This window comes from Oncorhynchus nerka, linkage group LG18 (genome assembly GCF_034236695.1).
Source record: "Oncorhynchus nerka isolate Pitt River linkage group LG18, Oner_Uvic_2.0, whole genome shotgun sequence".
In the NCBI taxonomy this organism is placed as follows: Eukaryota; Metazoa; Chordata; class Actinopteri; order Salmoniformes; family Salmonidae; genus Oncorhynchus; species Oncorhynchus nerka.
This window is the reverse complement of record NC_088413.1, coordinates 20,146,023-20,165,542: the sequence shown is the minus strand read 5'-3', so window position 1 is coordinate 20,165,542 and position 19,520 is coordinate 20,146,023. Positions and strand designations below refer to the sequence as shown.

General features: G+C 45.1%; 2 protein-coding genes across 5 annotated transcripts in view; one reads left to right on the top strand and one right to left on the bottom strand.

Moving 5' to 3' along the window:
* LOC115125365 (oxidized low-density lipoprotein receptor 1-like) overlaps positions 1–9,825 on the bottom strand; it is a 70,322-nt gene extending 60,497 nt beyond the window's left edge. Inside the window, exons 1-4 of the mRNA XM_065003683.1 lie at positions 9,589–9,825; positions 9,325–9,426; positions 8,997–9,230; positions 8,770–8,912 (exon numbers count right to left, since the gene is read on the bottom strand). Coding sequence (XP_064859755.1) covers positions 8,770–8,912; positions 8,997–9,230; positions 9,325–9,426; positions 9,589–9,730 — 621 coding nt within the window. The 5' untranslated portion in view covers positions 9,731–9,825. The remainder of the gene's footprint in view (positions 1–8,769; positions 8,913–8,996; positions 9,231–9,324; positions 9,427–9,588) is intronic.
* A 6,237-nt stretch (positions 9,826–16,062) lies between these two features.
* LOC135561803 (CD209 antigen-like protein A) lies at positions 16,063–19,387 on the top strand. Of its 4 annotated transcripts, none has more exons than XM_065003678.1 (6): positions 16,063–16,320; positions 17,438–17,536; positions 17,647–17,778; positions 17,926–18,068; positions 18,563–18,663; positions 18,956–19,387. In XM_065003678.1, exons 1-6 carry the CDS (start codon positions 16,179–16,181, stop codon positions 19,095–19,097), a joined length of 759 nt encoding a protein of 252 aa, XP_064859750.1. In that variant the 5' UTR covers positions 16,063–16,178; the 3' UTR covers positions 19,098–19,387. The 4 variants fall into 4 exon arrangements, with proteins under 4 accessions (XP_064859750.1, XP_064859748.1, XP_064859749.1 ...); XM_065003676.1 differs by having other exon boundaries at positions 17,647–17,808; XM_065003677.1 differs by lacking the exon at positions 17,438–17,536 and adding an exon at positions 17,298–17,384 and having other exon boundaries at positions 17,647–17,808.
* The last annotated feature ends 133 nt before the right edge of the window (positions 19,388–19,520 follow it).

The window sequence follows — 19,520 nt, the reverse complement described above, 5'->3', positions numbered from 1 at the left end:
TGAGGATTGATTCTAAACAACGTTTACCATGTTTCAGTCGATATTATGGAGTTAATTTGGAAAAAAGTTCGGCGTTTGGATAACTACATTTTCGTTTTTTTTGGTAGCCAAATGTGATGCACCAAACGGACCGATTTCTCCTGCATAAAAAATCTTTCAGGAAAAACTGAACATTTGCTATCTAACTGAGAGTCTCCTCATTGAAAACATCCAAAGTTCTTCAAAGGTAAATTATTTATTGAATGTTTTTGCTGGTTTTTCTGAAAATGTGGCCTGCTAATGCTAACACTAAATGCTAATGCTAAATGCTAACGCTAAATGCTAGTTTGCTATAGTAGAGAAGCATATTTTTGAAAATCTGAGATGACAGTGTTGTTAACAAGAGGCTAAGCTTGAGAGCAAATAGATTAATTTCATTTCATTTGCGATTTTCATGAATAGTTAACGTTGCGTTATGGTAATGAGCTTGAGGCTGTAGTCACGATTCCGGATCCGGGATGTCTCGACGCAAGAAGTTAAAGGCTCGGTTCTTCAAGGTAGCTGGAGACCCCAGCCATGTTGACCCCTTCTACATTGTAAACAAATCAGAATTTACCAGAGTATTCCGCTACCCGTCCCAGCGCTGCAAGGACATGCGCTATGTGGTGGAAGGGTTTAAGAAATGTGGCCTATTCCTTTTTTACCCTTCAGCCATTGAAAGGTCCCGTCTAATGCCGTCTTGGCCCCTACCAGGTCCCACCACCGCCTCTCCTTGAATAGCAGCACTGTGTCGTGCACCAGCACCTCCTCCCCAGCGACCACAGGAGGACCCCCAGCCCCTGTTCCAGTCCCAGCCCTAGAAGAGCACCCCCAAATAGAGGGGCTGATAGCGAAGGACCTGGGGCACATCCTAACTGTCCTGACGTATCGGCTATACCGATACAGAAGACTCCCAGTTGTTACCGCATGCCTCACCGGGGAGGAATACACGTGGCAGGAGAGGGGTGAGAAGGAGAGGAGAAAGAGCATCGGGCAGCGCTCAGAACACCGAGGGCACAGGGGAGGGCTGCTATGCATGAGACCATTGATGCCATCTCCTCTGCTGGACGCCCCACAGGAATCCCCCCTGACAGCTGCGTCACCACCGCCAGTGCCTCCCAGTGTGCAACACCTGTAGGAGCCGCCGGAGCCTCCTGCTGCCGAAGTAGGCCACGTGCCTGTTCTCTCAGCCACACCACTGTCGGTCCTTCAACCGCACCACCACAAACACTAGCTCCTCCAAGCCATTGTAAGCGGTTTCATCCACCACCATGATGCACACCACCCCCCTGTCTGTCACCACCGAAGCGGCCTCCTCTGGACCAATTACCTCCTCCATCTCCTCTAGTCACACCACCACAGCAGCCTTGTCTGGTGTCCCTGCCCCCTGCTATTTGAATGCAGCCATCTCCATGAACGCATGCTCAATTATGAAAAAAAACCTTTATGTTTTAAATGTTTCTCTTTACATATCTACAGTCCATAGCACCAGCTCTCAAGGCATGTCCACCTCCTCCAAAACTTCTGCAGCTTCCTCCAGAGGTATTGATGTAAAAAGTAGAAAATTGTTTTCATGAAACATGCTCTGTCTGACGACTGTTTCTCTCTGCAGCACAGAAAAGGAAGAGAACAGCTCCAACAGTCACCTCTGTCACGCCACCCATGGCTCCACCCTCAGGTACTTCATCCGATGTGCCATGGGTGTGCTGTGACTGACAGCACTGGTTCCACTGCAGGTTTCATTGTGATTTCTGTGACAATATAGGGATGGAGGTCAATATTTAATTGTTTGTTTTCATTTGCAATTATTTAGAGTGGGATCGATTTGGAGGTGGAGGGTCTGGGGCGGTGTGTCACAGCATCATCGGACTGAGCTTGTTGTCATTGCAGACAATCTCAACGCTGTGCGTTACAGGGAAGACATCCTCCTCCCTCATGTGGTACCTTTCCTGCAGGCTCTTCCTGATATGACCCTCCAGCATGACAATGCCACCAGCCATACTGTTACGGCTCTCGTTTGTAGAAGGAGTGGAATGACAAGGAGTGGAATGACACCAAAACAAAATAACAAAGACAAAAAAACGAAAGCGCACAGTTCTGTAAGGCTAAAAAACTATACAGAAAACAAGATCCCACAACTGAAGGTGGGAAAATGGCTGCCTAAGTATGATCCCCAATCAGAGACAGCGATAGACAGCTGCCTCTGATGGGGAACCATACCCGGCCAACAAAGACATATACAAACTAGAATGCCCACCCCAAATCACACCCTAACCTAACCAAATAGAGAAATAAAAAGGCTATCTAAGGTCAGTGCGTGACAGTACCCCCAAGAAGGTGCGGACTCCTGCCGCAAAACCTGACTCAATATGGGAGGGTCTGTGTGGGCATCTATCCTCGGTGATGGCTCCAGTTCGGGATGTAGCCCCCGCTCCGTCCGCCGATCTCTCTGCTTCTGTGGAACCGGATCGTGGATCGTCAATGGAGACTCAGGACCATGGATCGTTGCAAGAGGCTCTGGACTGGGAACCCCCGCTGGAGGCTCTGGACTGCAGCTCGTCGCTGGAAACTCCAGACTGGGGACCGTCGCTGGAGGCTCTGGACTGGGGACCGTCGCTGGAGGCTCCGGACTGGGGACTGTCGCTGGAGGCTCCAGACTGGGGACCGTAGCTGGAGGCTCCGGACTGAGGACCGTCGCTGCAGGCTCCGGACTGGGGACCGTCGCTGCAGGCTCCGGACTGGGGACCGTCGCTGCAGGCTCCGGACTGGGGACCGTCGCTGCAGGCTCCGGACTGGGGACCGTCGCTGGAGGCTCCGGACTGCGGACTGTCGCTGGAGGCTCCGGACTGGGGACCGTCGCTGGAGGCTCCGGACTGGGGACCTTCGCTGGAGGCTCCGGACTGGGGATCGTCGCTGGAGGCTCCGGACTGCGGACCGTCGCTGGAGGCTCCGGACTGGGGACCGTCGCTGTAGGCTCCGGACTGGGGACCGTCGCTGGAGGCTCCGGACTGGGGACCTTCGCTGGAGGCTCCGGACTGGGGACCGTCGCTGGAGGCTCCGGACTGCGGACCGTCGCTGGAGGCTCCGGACTGGGGACCGTCGCTGGAGGCTCCGGACTGGGGACCTTCGCTGGAGGCTCCGGACTGGGGAACGTCGCTGGAGGCTCCGGACTGGGGACCGTCGCTGCAGGCTCCGGACTGGGGACCGTCACTGGAGGCTGCGGGTCATGGATTATCACTGGAGGCTTTGTGCCATGGATCATCACTACAGTGTCCGGGCAATGGATCATCACTGGAGGCTTCGTGCCATGGATCATCACTGGAGGCTTCGTTGGTGGAGCCGGAACAGGTCTCACCGTACTGAGGAGACGTACTGGCAGCCTGGTACGTGGAGCTGCCACAACGCGTCCTGGCCTCTCTTGCTTCCGTCCTTGCCGTGACTTCAGGTATCGCCGCCGTTCCTCACTCGCCCCTTCCGCATGTTTCCTCGGCAGGCACTCATGCCCTGCCATTATCTCCTCCCATGTCCATGATGTCCTCCACTACCGGGCACGCTGCTTGGTCCGTTGGTGGTGGGATCTCTGTTACGGCTCTCATTTGTAGAAGGAGTGGACCAAGGCGCAGCATGGTAGGCGTACATCGTCTTTTTATTGATGACACCAAAACAGTTCTGTAAGGCTAAGAACCTAAACAGAAAACAAGATCCCACAACTATAGGTGCGAAAAAGGGCTGTCTAAGTATGATCCCCAATCAGAAAAAACGATAGTCAGCTGCCTCTGATTGGGAACCATATCCGGCCAACAAAGAAATATACAAACTAGAATGCCAACCCCAAACCACACCCTGACCTAACCAAATAGAGAAATAAAAAGGCTCTCTAAGGTCAGGGCGTGACACATACGACTCGTTCTGTGCGTAATTTCCCTCAAGACAGGAATGTCTGTGTTCTGCCAAAGAGCCCGGATCTCTAACCCATTGAGCATGTCTGGGACGTGTTGGATCGGAGAGTGAGGGCTAGGGCCATTCCCCCCAGAAATGTCAGGGAACTTGCAGGTGCCTTGGTGGAAGAGTGGGGTAACATCTCATACCAAAAACTGCCAAATCTGGCGCCGTCCATGAGGAGGAGATGAGCTGCAGTACTTAACTTCTTATGGCTATAATCCTGGTAACGGGACCGATATGACAACAGCCAGTGAAAGTGCAGGGCGCCAAATTCAGAAACAGAAATCTCATAGTTAAAATTCCTCCAACATACATGTATCTCATACCATTTTAAAGGTAATCTTGTTATTAATCCCACCAAAGGGTCCAATTTCAAATAGGCTTTTCAGTGAAAGCACCACAAACGATTATGTTAGGTCACCGCAAAATCCCAGACAAACACAGTAAGACAGGAGTCCCAAAAAGCAGAAAGAGATAAAATGAATCACTAACCTTTGATGATCTTCATCAGATGACACTCATATGACTTCATGTTACACAATACATATATGTTTTGTTCGATAAAGTTCATATTTATATACAAAAACCTCAGTTTACATTGCGCCATGTTCAGAAATGCCTACAAAATATCCGGAAAAATGTAGATCTCTATGTTTCACGCTCTCCTACTGTCTCTATCTCTCTTTATGTATTGAGCTCTCTTTTGTTTGAGCACCTCCATATCACTTTGTCCTCACCTGTGAGTATTTTTTTGGGTTATGGTGTTTGTGTTTGTTTGCTGGTGGGAAAAGGGGGTACTAAGACAAGTCACCCATGGGCATACACTACCCGTAGGTAAACTTAGTTAAATACCTTAGTTAGAACTGGGCAGACCACCCACTGTATTTTTGGTAAGTTAGTTAGCTGTGGTTGAAATAGGCTAGTCTAGCTTAGGGGATTTTTGGATATTTGTTTCTTTCCTTGGGTCCAGCTCAGCCCCCCCCCCCTCCCTTACCATGTGTTTACTAATAAACCCTGAGTTTGCCGGTAGATTTCAGTTGTCGTGGTTATTTCGTTCTCACTTTTACTTTGTCGCTATTATAAATTGCATGAGTTATGTTACGGGTCTATTTACCATTCCCTCTAGACCAGTGGTTCTTAACCTTGTTGGAGGTACTGAACCCCAACAGTTTCATATGCGCATTCACCGAACCCTTCTTAATTGAAAAAAAAATCAAATTCAAAACATAGGTATATATTTGACTGGTGCACAAAATGAACCGTGCATCAACATCACTGTGTTCAAAGAACAAAATCATCAAAACATTTTCACACAGATTATCATTTTCACACAAAAACAAAAACATAATAATGAATATTTACTGCAAATCAGTGTGACTTCTGCTGTTGCCTTTCAGAGACCAGTTCAGAAATGCGCGGCTTCACCTTGGCAAGTGCCACTCTCATGTCATTTTCGCAACAAAGTCTGTTCCTTTTCTTCTTTTTTATGTCCAGCATCCTCGAAAAGGATTGCTCGCAAAGATATGTTGTAACAAATGGTATGAAAATCTCCAGAGCTTTCTTAGCAATAACAGGGTACGTTACCATTTATTGACACCAAAACGTTGAAAGCGTTGTTGTTCTGAAGCGTTGCTGTTGAACCTGGCTCTGCTGAATTTCAATGATTTCATCGAGGTATTCATCATTGACATCTGTTGTCTCAACACTAAACGTGAACGGCTGTCTCACCCATGCTGGATATGACTCTTTTGTAGGGAAGTATCCGTCGAGAGACTTTGCAAGCTCATCTAAGTGCGTGGCAATTGCTTGCTTCAGTTCAGCGGGTGCAGAAATGTCTCCGATTCCAGATACATCTTCGTCCAGCAGGGGAAAGTTTGCGAAGTTATTGTTCTCTGTTCGTCGTTTCCATAACGGTAGCTTTTTTTGAAAAGCCTTCAGGTTTTCCTCCGCTTCGATGATGTTGACTCCACCGCCCTGCATCTTTTGATTGAGATGATTGAGAGCTGCGAAGATATCGGCCATGTACGCTAAAATGAGAATGAACTCAGAATTTTTGAAGCAATCTGCATGACAATGTTGGTGCTCTTGCAAAAACAGGGCTAATTCCACACGCACGGCAAAAACACGATTCAGCACCTGTCCCCGGGATAACCACCTAACGTTAGAATGGTACAGAAGTACCTCAAATTCAGCGCCCATTTCTTTATACAGCTCACTGAAGATGCGATGCAGCAGGGCACTAGTTCGCACATAGTTCACGCATTCCACTACAATTTTTAACACTTCTGCCAGTTTTGGAGGCAAGGTTTTTGTTGCCAACGCATGCCTGTGCAGAATACAATGCATAACAATGATGTGTGGTGCATCGGCTTTCACTAGCGCACCAAAACCAGACTTTCTTCCCAGCATGACTGGAGCTCCGTCCGAACAAACTGCAGAAACCATATCCCACGAAAGACTGTTGTCTTTGAAGAAGTCATCCACAAGTTTCTTCACATCGGCTGCCTTAGTTGTTGTTGTAAGAGGCTTACAAAATAAAAATTCTTCCTTTATCATGTCGTCTTTCACATAGCGCACGAATAGAGCAAGCTGGCTTAGATTGGAAACCTCTGTGGTCTCGTCGAGTTGAAGGCTGAATTTTGCCGGACTTGAAATCAGATCTGCAACTACTTGAGCCAAGATGTCTTTGCTCATGTCCTCTATTCTGTCGCTGATGGTGTCATTTGAAAGAGGAATTTGGGATAACTTAACTTCGGCCTCTTTTCCCAGCATGATATTCGCCATCTTCAACACAGCTGGTTTTATGAGTGTTTCACCAATGGTGTGTGGTTTGCCCTGCTTTGCGATCAGGTAAGCAACTTCGTACGATGCTGTGAGGATCGGTTTGTTGATGGGTACAAAGCCGAGAACAGGCAGAGTAGCCTTTTCATCGAATCTGGCTCTCTTCACCTTGAATTCAGCGAGCGTTGTGTTCTTGTATTTTCCATCTCCATGCAGCTTAAGGAAGTGTTCTCTTAGTTTTGACGGTGCTAGACTAGAATTGCTCAACTTGGCATTGCAAATCATGCAGTTAGGACACTGACTCCTATCACGTTCGGTTATACATGTAAATCCATATTGTACATATTCGTCCGACCACTTTCTTTTTTTGCTCGACATAGTAAGTATGAAGGGATAAAAATATTAAGAAAGAAATCACAAGACGTACCATCACCACAGTCACAAACTGAGCGCACCAAATTCCCTGCAGCACAGATAGGCCAAGCGATGTATCTTGATCACCTGCAGCCAATGATGGCCAAGCGGAGCGTGTCATCATGAATCATATGAATCGGATGTTTGTCTTGACCTCCGCCGAACCCCTGAGACTGACTCACCGAACCCCTGGGGTTCGATCGAACCCAGGTTAAGAACCACTGCTCTAGACTGTCGGGCCAAAAGGGATTTGTAACACTCATCATAAACTTTGATGAAAGATACATGCTGTACATAGAATTAAAGATACACTTGTTCTTAATGCAACCGCTGTGTCAGATTTCCAAAATCTTTACGGCAAAACACAATATTCAATAATCTGAAAACAGCATTCAGCCACAAAAGCAAGCCATACAAACCCGCCAAATTGTGCAGTCAACAAAACTCATAAAAAGCATTATAAATCTTCACTTACCTTTGCCGATCTTCTCCGGAATGCACTACCAGGACTCCCAAATGTTTGTTTTGTTCGGTAATGTCCATCATTTATGTCCCAATAGCTACTTTTGTTAGCGCGTTTGGTAAACAAATCCAAAGTCACTAAGTGCGTTCACTAAAAGCTGACGAAATTGTCAAAAGTTCTGTAACAGTCAGTAGAAACATGTCAAATGATGTATTGAATCAATCTTTAGAATGTTTTTAACATAAATCTTGAATAACGTTCCAACTGGAGAATTACATTGACTTCAGATGAGAGATGAAACAGAGCTCCCTCTCATGTGAACGTGTATGGTTAGAGCATGGTCAGGTCATGGCAGACCTGACTAATTCCCCTCTCATTTTGCCCCCCTTCACAGTAGAGGCATCAGACAAAGTTCCACAGACTGTTGACATCTAGTGGAAGCCGTAGGAAGTGCAAACTCATCCATATCTCACTCTGATTTCAATAGGATCTTGGATGAAAATCAACCAGCCTCATAATTCCCACTACCGTCGGCTCTTTTTTCCTCAGGTTTTTGCCTGCCATATGAATTATTTTATACTCACAGACATCATTCAAACAGTTTTAGATACTTCAGAGTGTTTTCTATTCAATATGAATAATAATATGCATATATTATCAACTGGGACTGAGGAGCAGGCAGTTAAATTAATATGGGCACCTCTGTGCACCTTTCATCCAAGCTATTCAATACTGCCCCTTCAGCCATAAAAAGTTAATGCAGCTGGTGGCCACACCAGATACTGACTGTTACTTTTGATTTTGACCCCCCTTTGTTCAGGGACACATTATTCCATTTCTGTTAGTCACATGTCTGTGGAACTTGTTCAGTTTATGTCTCAGTTGTTGAATCTTGGTATGTTCATAGAAATATGTATTTACACATGTTAAGTTTGCTGAAAATAAATGCAGTTGACTGAGAGGACTTTTCTTTTTTGATGAGTTTATATCATTTCATGCAAACTTTAGTTTCTGAGAGCAAATGTATTTAAAAAATTGTCAGTGATATGAACATTTGCAATGCAGTTGGTTATACATGTTGAATACTAATCAGAGAAGTAGATAATAAAGAAACTGTAGTTTTGTAGTATTAATAATGTATTATGTATTACCTGTTCTTCTCTGCTGTTTATAACAACCATCTCTCCTCCCATTGTTCTGCACTCCCTCTGACCGCCCCCAGCTGTGTTCATCGTAGGGGAGACATAATAACAGCTGGTGCCAAACTTCCACCATCCAGCTAGACAGGGTTTCTCTGAGATGAACACATCAGAACAGCAGGCATTCAAAAGTCTACAAATATACTCTTCTATGTACTAAATTAATGAACTCCACTCACCATAGAACCTAACCCTGGTCTGTAGCTGGTCTCTCTCTTCAGTCATGGTGTTGTAACTCGTCTGTAGCTGGTCGCTCTCTTTGGTCAGGGTGTTGTAACTGGTCTGTAGCTGGTTTCTCTCTTCAGTCATGTTGTTGTAACTGGTCTGTAGCTGGTCTCTCTCTTTGGTCAGGGTGTTGTAACTGGCCTGTAGCTGGTCTCTCTCTGTTGCGTAGTGATGACCAATGACTCCATCTGTAAAAAGGAAGAGTTAATTAAAAATGTAATTTCCTCAACATTGATGATTAAGTAGGCTACTTAAGTCTCAGTGACAACATACTAAACTTACAGTAGACAGACAGGCCTATTATCCCAGCCAATAGGAGAACACACAGCAGCCCCAGACACACTGCAGCAACTCCAGAGGGTCTCTTCCACCACTGAAAATGTACTAAACCACAAATTGTTAAAGTAAGTAAAGTAATCTTTGGTAATGTGTTTTACTGTATCATCCAAGATTGGGACAAATAAAGCTATAGCAATACAGGGTAATCTCACCTGTTCAATGTGTGTGTGTGTGCTTATGTGTGTGTGTGTGTCCATGCAATCTTACCTGAAACAACAACTCCATCTCTTGGACTGGATTTGAGGGCTCCTACGTTGCCATATAATTGGCCATCAATGTCTGTGTTCTTCATTACATCAGGCTCATCGTCTTCAAATCCATCTGAGTTTTCATAGACTCCCTCTGACATCTTAACACACTTGTGCTCAAATACAGTAACTTCTACATCTAACCTCAACTCTAATCTACGTCTGTAGCTGTGTCTTCTCCCTGCAAAGTGCTGTGTCTGTGTGACTTTACTGTAGTGACACTATTTTTTAAACTTTCAACCACAGTGAAGGGGAAACTGTTCCCCACGTGACTTGAACCAGCCTTAGTTCCTAATGTGAACATGTTTGTTTCCCACAGTGATCATTAGTTTTAAACATGTGATTCAACCAAAGTGATAATATACTACACGATATGACTCTATATCATGCTATTTAATTTTTTAATTTTACCTTTATTTAACCAGGCAAGTCAGTTAAGAACACATTCTTATTTTCAATGATGGCCTGGGAACAGTGGGTTAACTGCCTGTTCAGGGGCAGAACGACAGATTTGTACCTTGTCAGCTCGGGGGCTTGAACTCGCAACCTTCCGGTTACTAGTCCAGTCCGGTTACTAGTCCAACACTCTAACCACTAGGCTACCCTGCCGCACCCTATATGATGTATGTGTGGGTCACAGGGTCCCAATTTTGGATACATTCACATATACACTACATATATCCTGACTAAGTTTACAGCACCCCCAGCCTTCAACTGTAGAGACAATTATGTCTTGCACTCTGTGACTGGTGGTGCAGGGGGAAGTAGCCACAAGACACTGATCTTAGGTCAGTTTTTAATGTCCAGCACAAATGGTTAAAGTTCTAGATCTGTACCATATAGGCTCTTTGTTCTATCTATAGGGGCAGCAGCGTAGCCTAGTGGTTAGAGCGTTGGACTAGTAACCGGAAGGTTGCGAGTTCAAACCCACGAGCTGACAAGGTACAAATCTGTCGTTCTGCCCCTGAACAGGCAGTTTACCCACTGTTCCCAGGCCGTCATTGAAAATAAGAATGTAATAAGAATTAACTGACTTGCCTGGTTAAATAAAGGTAAAATAAAAAATAAAATATACTGACTGTGAATAGATACTCAGAATGAAAAGCAGAAGTTTTGACAATATCTCCATAGTTTCAGTTTGACAGATTTAAGAGAATAGAAAGAAGAATAAAAAACCCTTCACATGTATTATGACAAAAAGTTCATATTTCCACCCTGTCTTTTAGTACAAGATAACATATACATACCAGTTACATCTAATGACACAACTCTCTCTGCACTGATTCCACTGTTCCACATGACATCTACCAACATTAACTACTATACAACTCTACATCTCTACTCTATTCCACAGGAGGAGAGAAAGCATCACACAGACCCTTAGATACAGGGACAGAGTCAAAGGAGGCCCTCTGGTGGATGTAGTACTAACTACAGGTACAACTGTAGTGTTGGTGACAGAGACCTGGGTGGATGAAGTACTCACTACAGGTACAGCTGTAGTGTTGGTAACAGAGACCTGGGTGGATGTAGTACTAACTACAGGTACAGCTGTAGTGTTGGTGACAGAGACCTGGGTGGATGTAGTACTAACTACAGGTACAGCTGTTGTGTTGGTGACAGAGACCTGGGTGGATGTAGTACTAACTACACCTACATCTGCAGTGTTGGTGACAGAGACCTGGGTGGATGTAGTACTAACTACAGGTACATCTGTAGTGATGGTGACAGAGACCGGGGTGGATGTAGTACTAACTACATGTACAGCTGTAGTGTTGGTGACAGAGACCTGGGTGGATGTAGTACTAACTACAGGTACAGGTGTAGTGTTGGGGACAGAGACCTGGGTGGATATAGTACTAACTACAGGTACATCTGTAGTGTTGGTGACAGAGACCTGGGTGGATGTAGTACTAACTACAGGTACATCTGTAGTGTTGGTGACAGAGACCTGGGTGGATGTAGTACTAACTACAAGTACAACTGTAGTGTTGGTGACAGAGACCTGGGTGGATGTAGTACTAACTACAGGTACATCTGCAGTGTTGGTGACAGAGACCTGGGTGGATGTAATACTAACTACAGGTACATCTGTAGTGTTGGTGACAGAGACCTGGGTGGATGTAGTACTAACTACAGGTACAGCTGTAGTGTTGGTGACAGAGACCTGGGCACAGTTTCCCAAAGCATATTAAGGCTAAATTAATCTTAGAACAATAGGATCCTGTGGTAATAACGATGGAGCCTTTAAATGCTTTTGGGAAACGGGGCCCTGGGCTGTAGAGCACCCTACCATCTCAACAGAGTCCTTCACTGAGCCCAAAGACACACCCACATTGCCTGCCCTGTCCACTACTTCTACCTTCTTTGAACAGCAGGTGGTGCTGCAAGCCACCCGGGTCACGTTCTCGGCCCTGGGGACCAACGCCATAGAAGTGTTCAGAGTCCCATTGTCTTGGCATAGGGTGACACAGACGATGCCTGTCCAGTTGACACCGTCGGTCAGGTTGGCAGAAAGCTGCCAGTAAAGAGGCACTACAGTCAGCTGGGTGGACAGGGGGTGGAGGGGGGTTTCACCTGGAGGAAGGGGAGATGGAACAGACAGAGAGAGAGATACAGTGGGAGAGAGTGAGTGGTTAAGAGAAAGAGAAATAGCGCTTAGTCAGACAACTGAGGTAGTGGTGGTAGCGGTTGTGGTTGTTGTGGTGGTAGTGTCAGTTGTGGTGGTTGTGGTGGTGGTAGTATTGGTAGTTGTGGTGTAGTGGTGGTTGTGTCAGTTGTGGTAGTGTCGGTTGTTGTGGTAGTGGTGGTTGTGGTGGTTTTGTTGATAGTTGTGGTGGTAGTGGTTGTAGTGTCGGTTGTGGTAGTCGGTTGTTGTGGTAGTGGTGGTTGTGGTGGTTTTGTTGATAGTTGTGGTGGTAGTGGTGGTGGTGGTGGTTGTGGTGATTTTGTTGGTAGTTGTGGTGGTTCTAGCACACCTGTACTCCACACACAGAGAGGCGTACAGAGCTCTCCCTTGCCCTCCATTTGGTAAATCTGACCACAATTCTATCCTCCTGATTCCTGCTTACAAGCAAAAATTAAATCAGGAAGCACCAGTGACTCGGTCTATAAAGAAATGGTCAGATGAAGAAGATGCTAAACTACAGGACTGTTTTGCTATCACAGACTGGAACATGTTCCGGGATTCTTCCGATGACATTGAGGAATACATCACATCAGTCACTGGCTTTATCAATAAGTGCATTGAGGACGTCGCCCCCACAGTGACTGTACGTACATACCCCAACCAGAAGCCATGGATTACAGGCAACATTCGCACTGAGCTAAAGGGTAGAGCTGCCGCTTTCAAGGTGCGGGACTCTAACCCGGAAGCTTACAATAAATCCAGCAATGCCCTGCAACGAACCATCAAACAGGCAAAGCGTCAATACATGGGTAAGATTGAATCATACTACACGGGCTCCGGCGCTCGTCGGATGTGGCAGGGCTTGCAAACTATTACAGACTATAAAGGGAAGCACAGCCACGAGCTGCCCAGTGACACGAGCCTACCAGATGAGCTAAATCACTTCTATGCTCGCTTCAAGGCAAGCAACACTCAGTCATGCATGAGAGCGTCAGCTGTTCCGGACGACTGTGTGATCACACTCTCCGTAGCCGACATGAGTAAGACCTTAAAACAGATCAACATTCACAAGGCTGCGGGGCCAGATGGATTACCAGAACGTGTGCTCAGGGCATGTGCTGACGAACTGGCAGGTGTCTTCACTGACATTTTCAACATGTCCCTGATTGAGTCTGTAATACCAACATGCTTCAAGCAGACCACCATAGTCCCTGTTCCCAAGAACACAAAGGCAACCTGCCTAAATGACTACAGACCCGTGGCACTCACGTCCGTAGCCATGAAGTGCTTTGAAAGGCTGGTATGGCTCACATCAACACCATTATCCCAGAAACCCTAGACCCACTCCAATTTGCATACCGCCTAAACAGATCCACAGATGATGCAATCTCTATTGCACTCCACACTGCCCTATCCCACCTGGACAAAAGGAACACCTATGTGAGAATGCTATTCATTGACTACAGCTCAGCGTTCAACACCATAGTACCCTTAAAGCTCATCATTAAGCTAAGGAACCTGGGACTAAACACCTGCCTCTGCAACTGGATCCTGGACTTCCTGACGGGCCGCCCCCAGGTGGTGAGGGTAGGTAGCAACACATCTGCCACACTGATCCTCAACACTGGAGCTCCCCAAGGGTGCGTGCTCAGTCCCCTGCTGTACTCCCAGTTCACCCACAACTGCATGGCCAGGCACGACTCCAACACCATCATTAAGTTTGCTGACGACACAACAGTGGTTAACTGTAACCAAGACTAAGGAGATGATTGTGGACTACAGGAAAAGGAGCACCGAGCACGTCCCCATTCTCATCGATGGGGCTGTAGTGGAGCAGGTTGAGAGCTTCAAATTCCTTGTCCACATCATCAACAAACTAGAATGGTTAAAACACACCAAGACAGTCGTGAAGAGGGCACGACAAAGCCTATTCCCCCTCAGGAAACTAAAAAGATTTGGCATGGGTCCTGAGATCCTCAAAAGGTTCTACAGCTGCAACATCGAGAGCATCCTGACCTTTTGCATCACTACCTGTTACGGCAATTGCTCGGCCTCTGACCGCAAGGCACTTCAGAGGGTATTGCGTACGACCCAGTACATCACTGGGGCAAAGCTGCCTGCCATCCAGGACCTCTACACCAGGTGGTGTCAGAGGAAGGCCCTGAAAATTGTCAAAGACCCCAGCCACCCCAGTCATAGAATGTTCTCTCTACTACCGCATGGCAAGCGGTACCGGAGTGCAAAGTCTAGGACAAAAAGGCTTCTCAACAGTTTTTACCCCCAAGCCATAAGACTCCTCAACAGGCAATCAAATGGCTACCCGGACTATTTGCATTGTGTGCACCCCGCCACCCCCCAATACCCTCTTTTACGCTGCTGCTACTCTCTGTTTATCTTGTATGCATACACACTTTAAGTATACATTCATGTACATACTACCTCAATTGGCCCGACCAACCAGTGCTCCCGCACATTGGCTAACCGGGCTATCTGCACTGTGTCCCACCACTCGCCAACCCCTCTTTTCACTCTACTGCTACTCTCTGTTCATCAGATATGCATAGTCACTTTAACCATACCCACATGTACATACTACCTCAATAAGCCTGACTAACCGGTGTCTGTATATAGCCTTGCTACTCTTATTTTTAAATGTCTTTTTTACTGTTGTTTTATTTCTTTACTTACACACACATACTTTTTTTGTTTTTTTTCTCCGCACTATTGGTTAGAGACTGTAAGTAAGCATTTCACTGTAAGGTATTTCACCTGTTGTATTCTGCGCACGTGACAAATAAACTTTGATTTGATCTGTACCTGTAATTAGTACTACATTGATTTGATTTGTACCTGTAGTTCATACTACAACACTAAGGCTGTACCTGTAGGTAGTACTACATCCACCCAGGTCTCTGTCACCAACATTACAGCTGTACCTGTAGTTAGTACTACATCCACCCAGGTCTCTGTCACCAACATTACAGCTGTACCTGTAGTTAGTACTACGTCCACCAGAGGGACAACTTAGACTCTGTATCTAAGGATCTGTGTGATGCGTTCTCTCCTCGTGTGGAATTGAATAGAGCTATAGGGTTGTATAATAGATCATGTAGGTAGATGTCATGTGGAACAGTGGAATCAGTGAAGAGAGAGTTGTGTCATTAGATGTAACCAGTATGTATATGTTATGTTGTACTGAAAGACAGGGTGGAAATATGAACGTTTTATCATAATACATGTGAAGGGTTTCTATTCTTCTTCCTCTTAAATCTGTCAAACTGAAACTATGGAGATATTGTCAGATCTTCTGCTTTTTCATTCTGAGTAACTCTTCACAGTCAGCATAGATAGAGCATAGACCCCTACATGGCCATTGGTGGCCGGTCTCAACACAGGGGGAAGTTTCCCCTAAGTACAGATCTAGGATCAGGTTACTTTCCCCCAATCCCAACCTTAACCATTTGTGGAAGAAATATAAAACTGACCAAAGATCAGCATCTAGGGGCAACTCCCCCCTACATCACCAGTCACAGAGGGAGAGCCATAATGTGTTCTCCATTTGAAGGCTGGGGGTGCAGTAAACTCAGTCATGATATATGTAGTGTATATGTCAATTAACAGGATCCCAATTTATTTTAGAACATGAAAAATTGGGACCCTGTGAATTCACACATACATCATATATCATGATATAGAGTCACATAATGTATATTATCAAACTCAGGCTGGTGGAAGTCACATGGTGGTCAGTGTTGTGTTGATTTCACAATTTGTCATCCACTGTGGTTGACTGATAAGGAGTTTCACTACCTAAAGTCACACAGACGCAGAACAGCACAGGGAGACGACACAGCTACAAACGTACATTAGAGTTGAGGTAAGAGGTAGAAGTTACTGTATTTGACCACAAGTGTGTTAAGATGTCAAAAGGAGTCTATGAAATCCCAGATAGATTTGAAGACGATGAGCCTGATGCAATGAAGAACACAGACATCGATGGCCAAATATATTCCAACGTAAGAGCCTTCAAGCCCAGTACAAGAGATGGAGTTGTTGCTTCAGGTAAGATTGCACAAACACACACACACACACACACACACACACACACACACACACACACACACACACACACACACAAATTACACATAATATATTAAAAAGGAGAGATTACCCAGTATTTCTATACCTTTATTTGTCCCATTCCTAGATGATACAGTGATACACATTACCAAAGATCTTTAATAATGTGTGATTCAGTGCATGTTCAGTGGTGGAAGAGACCCGTGGAGTTGCTGCAGTGTGTCTGGGGCTGCTGTGTGTTCTAATAATCTTTGACAGTCAGTCTTTGTTGTCAAATTACATATAAGCACAACATCAAATGCTCATGTTTGACTGTTATATATGATATTTAATATATGTTAACAGCTAGTCTTTGTTCTCCACTTCCCCTCTATGATCTATATCTTCCTGGTATGATAATGTCCCGTCCATCATCACAAATAGCAAGTCCCATTCCCTGGACAGGAGGACTGTGTTGAGATGTACTCTGGACAAGATGATCATGTAGAGACATGGAATCATTTATATTATGCAGCAGAAAATGCTTTAACAATAACCACTGTAACAATCTCTCACACAACTACACACACAAGTTTTCAAACTTGTAAACATTTTTGTATTATCATAGCCACAACTTCCCATGTAATTTTGTTGTTACTTCCATACAGTTAACAGCTACAGCAGTCACACAGACACAGAAACACAGATGACTCAGAGACAGAGATATCACTAGAAGCAGAGACTTAACGTATAGAGGGCCTGCAGTTGACATACAACATCTCCTGGTGGCCATGTTGGAAGACCACCACATTAATTCTAGAATCAGAGACTTAATGTATAGTAGACCTACATAGAAAGAAAGACCCAGGCATTGTTAAAGATGTCAAAGGTCCTCTATACTGAACCAGATATGACAAAGAAGGTAAAGTTTAACAGAGGTGAGATGAAGGAGAGGATTGTGGATATCTATGTCAGTGCAGACACCCTGAGAGACGGTGAGACCAGCACCAAGAGAGAAGAGACAGCAGACTCTGCTCCTAATAATGAACCAGGAGACCAGCACTCAGGTAAAACACACACACACACACAAAACATAACAGTATATTATGTGTGTCCACAGAGCTTGATAGCTCAGGGAAGAGACCCTCCCTAGTTGCTGCAGTGTTTCTGGGGCTGCTGTGTGTCCTACTGGCTGGGATCATAGGCCTGTCTGTCTACTGTGAGTTTGTGTCCAAGTTCATTGCTTATCACCCAGTTATATAGAGGTGCTGGTTACTAAGCCTATTTAAATTATGTTTTACCTAGTAACTATGTGTTTATACTTTGTAGATAACAGAGTCATCAAAGATTCTGAGGATAAAAGGAACATCTTGTCACAGAGTTGTTCCCTTTATGAGAATAACGCAACTGCAGAGAGAGACCAGTTACAGACCAAATACAACAACCTGACTGAAGAGAAAGGTCATATTCAGGCAAAGCTTTTTGTGATGGGTGACATATAACTGTGATAAATTCGAAGTAAAATCAACAGTAATTATATATCATGGCTTTATGAGTATAAAGATACTGGCTAAGTTTCTCAATGTGTTCACCTTTGCTCTTCAACAGGGCAGCATTGTCAGGAGGGATGGAGGTACTTTGACTCCAGTTTGTACTTCCTCTCTACTGAGAAGAAAACCTGGGAGGAGAGCAGACAGGATTGTAAGAGGAGAGGAGCAGACCTCGTGATCATAAACAGCAGAGAGGAACAGGTGAGAGAGAGAGACAGAGAGAGGAGAGAGGAGAGAGAGACAGAGAGAGAGAGACAGAGAGACAGCGAGACAGAGAGAGAGAGAGAGAGAGACAGAGAGACAGAGAGAGACAGAGACAGAGAGAGAGAGAGAGAGAGAGAGAGAGAGAGAGAGAGAGAGAGAGAGACAGAGACACAGAGAGAGAGAGACACAGAGAGAGAGAGACACAGAGAGAGAGAGACACAGAGAGAGAGAGACAGAGAGAGAGAGAGACACAGAGAGAGACAGAGAGAGACACAGAGAGAGACAGAGAGAGACACAGAGAGAGAGAGACAGAGAGAGAGAGACACAGAGAGAGAGAGACAGAGAGAGAGAGAGAGAGAGAGAGAGACACACAGAGAGACACAGAGAGAGACAGAGAGAGAGAGAGAGAGAGAGAGAGAGAGAGAAATGTCAATTTCCAGCAGTACACTAATATGTGCAGTATAATATGTTTTTATCTTTCTCAACAACAGACATTTGTCTTCAACCTCCACCTGAGAGCCTGGATTGGTCTGACCGACTCTGTCACTGAGGGGACCTGGAAGTGGGTGGACGGCACATCACTGACCACAGGGTGAGAGATTTGACCATTTTACCAGTTGATATGGTGATAAAAAAAATAAAAAAAGATATGTTCATAAAAAGGTACGTTTCCACTCATGAATGTCATTCAATGAGAACTATAGATGTATTATAGAAACCAGGTAATATTGACATATGAATGTAGTGAAATGTGTTAAGGGCCCATTCTTGATAACGGTATGATCATCTTACAGAGTGTGTCTTCAAAACGTAGGACTATGTGTATAAATGAGGAGGATGTTTGTACCACAGTGTCTGACTGTCTGGTTCTCTGTGTTGTTTAGGTACTGGAGCGCAGGACAGCCTGATGATAATGGGCAGGAGGACTGTGCTGAGATATACTTTAGACAAGATGACCCTGTAAAGACATGGAATGATGACAATTGTGGCACAAATCATAACTGGATCTGTGAGAAAGTGGTGTAACAATAACACAGTAACAAACATTCTGTCTCCTCTCTGTGTGTCTCTCTGTGTCTCTGAATTCATTTAAATTAAAGGGGCTTTTTTGTCATGGGAAACATATGCCAAAGCAAGAGAAGTAGATAATATACAAAAGTGAAATTAACAATAAAAAATAACAGTAAACATTACACTCACAGAAGTTCCAAAAGAATGAAGACATTTCAAATTCCATATCATGTATATATACAGTGTTGTAACAATGTGCAAATGGTTAATGTACAAAAGGGAAAATAAATCAACATAAATACAGAGCCTTGAGGCCTCATTTATCAATACTACTACTGCTTAACCAATCAGAGTCTAAGCCCTGTTCTGTCCATAGTTTTCCACCATTTCAGTCCCATTCAACGTAGAAACGGCCAACAGAACCTGAGGAACCTTTAC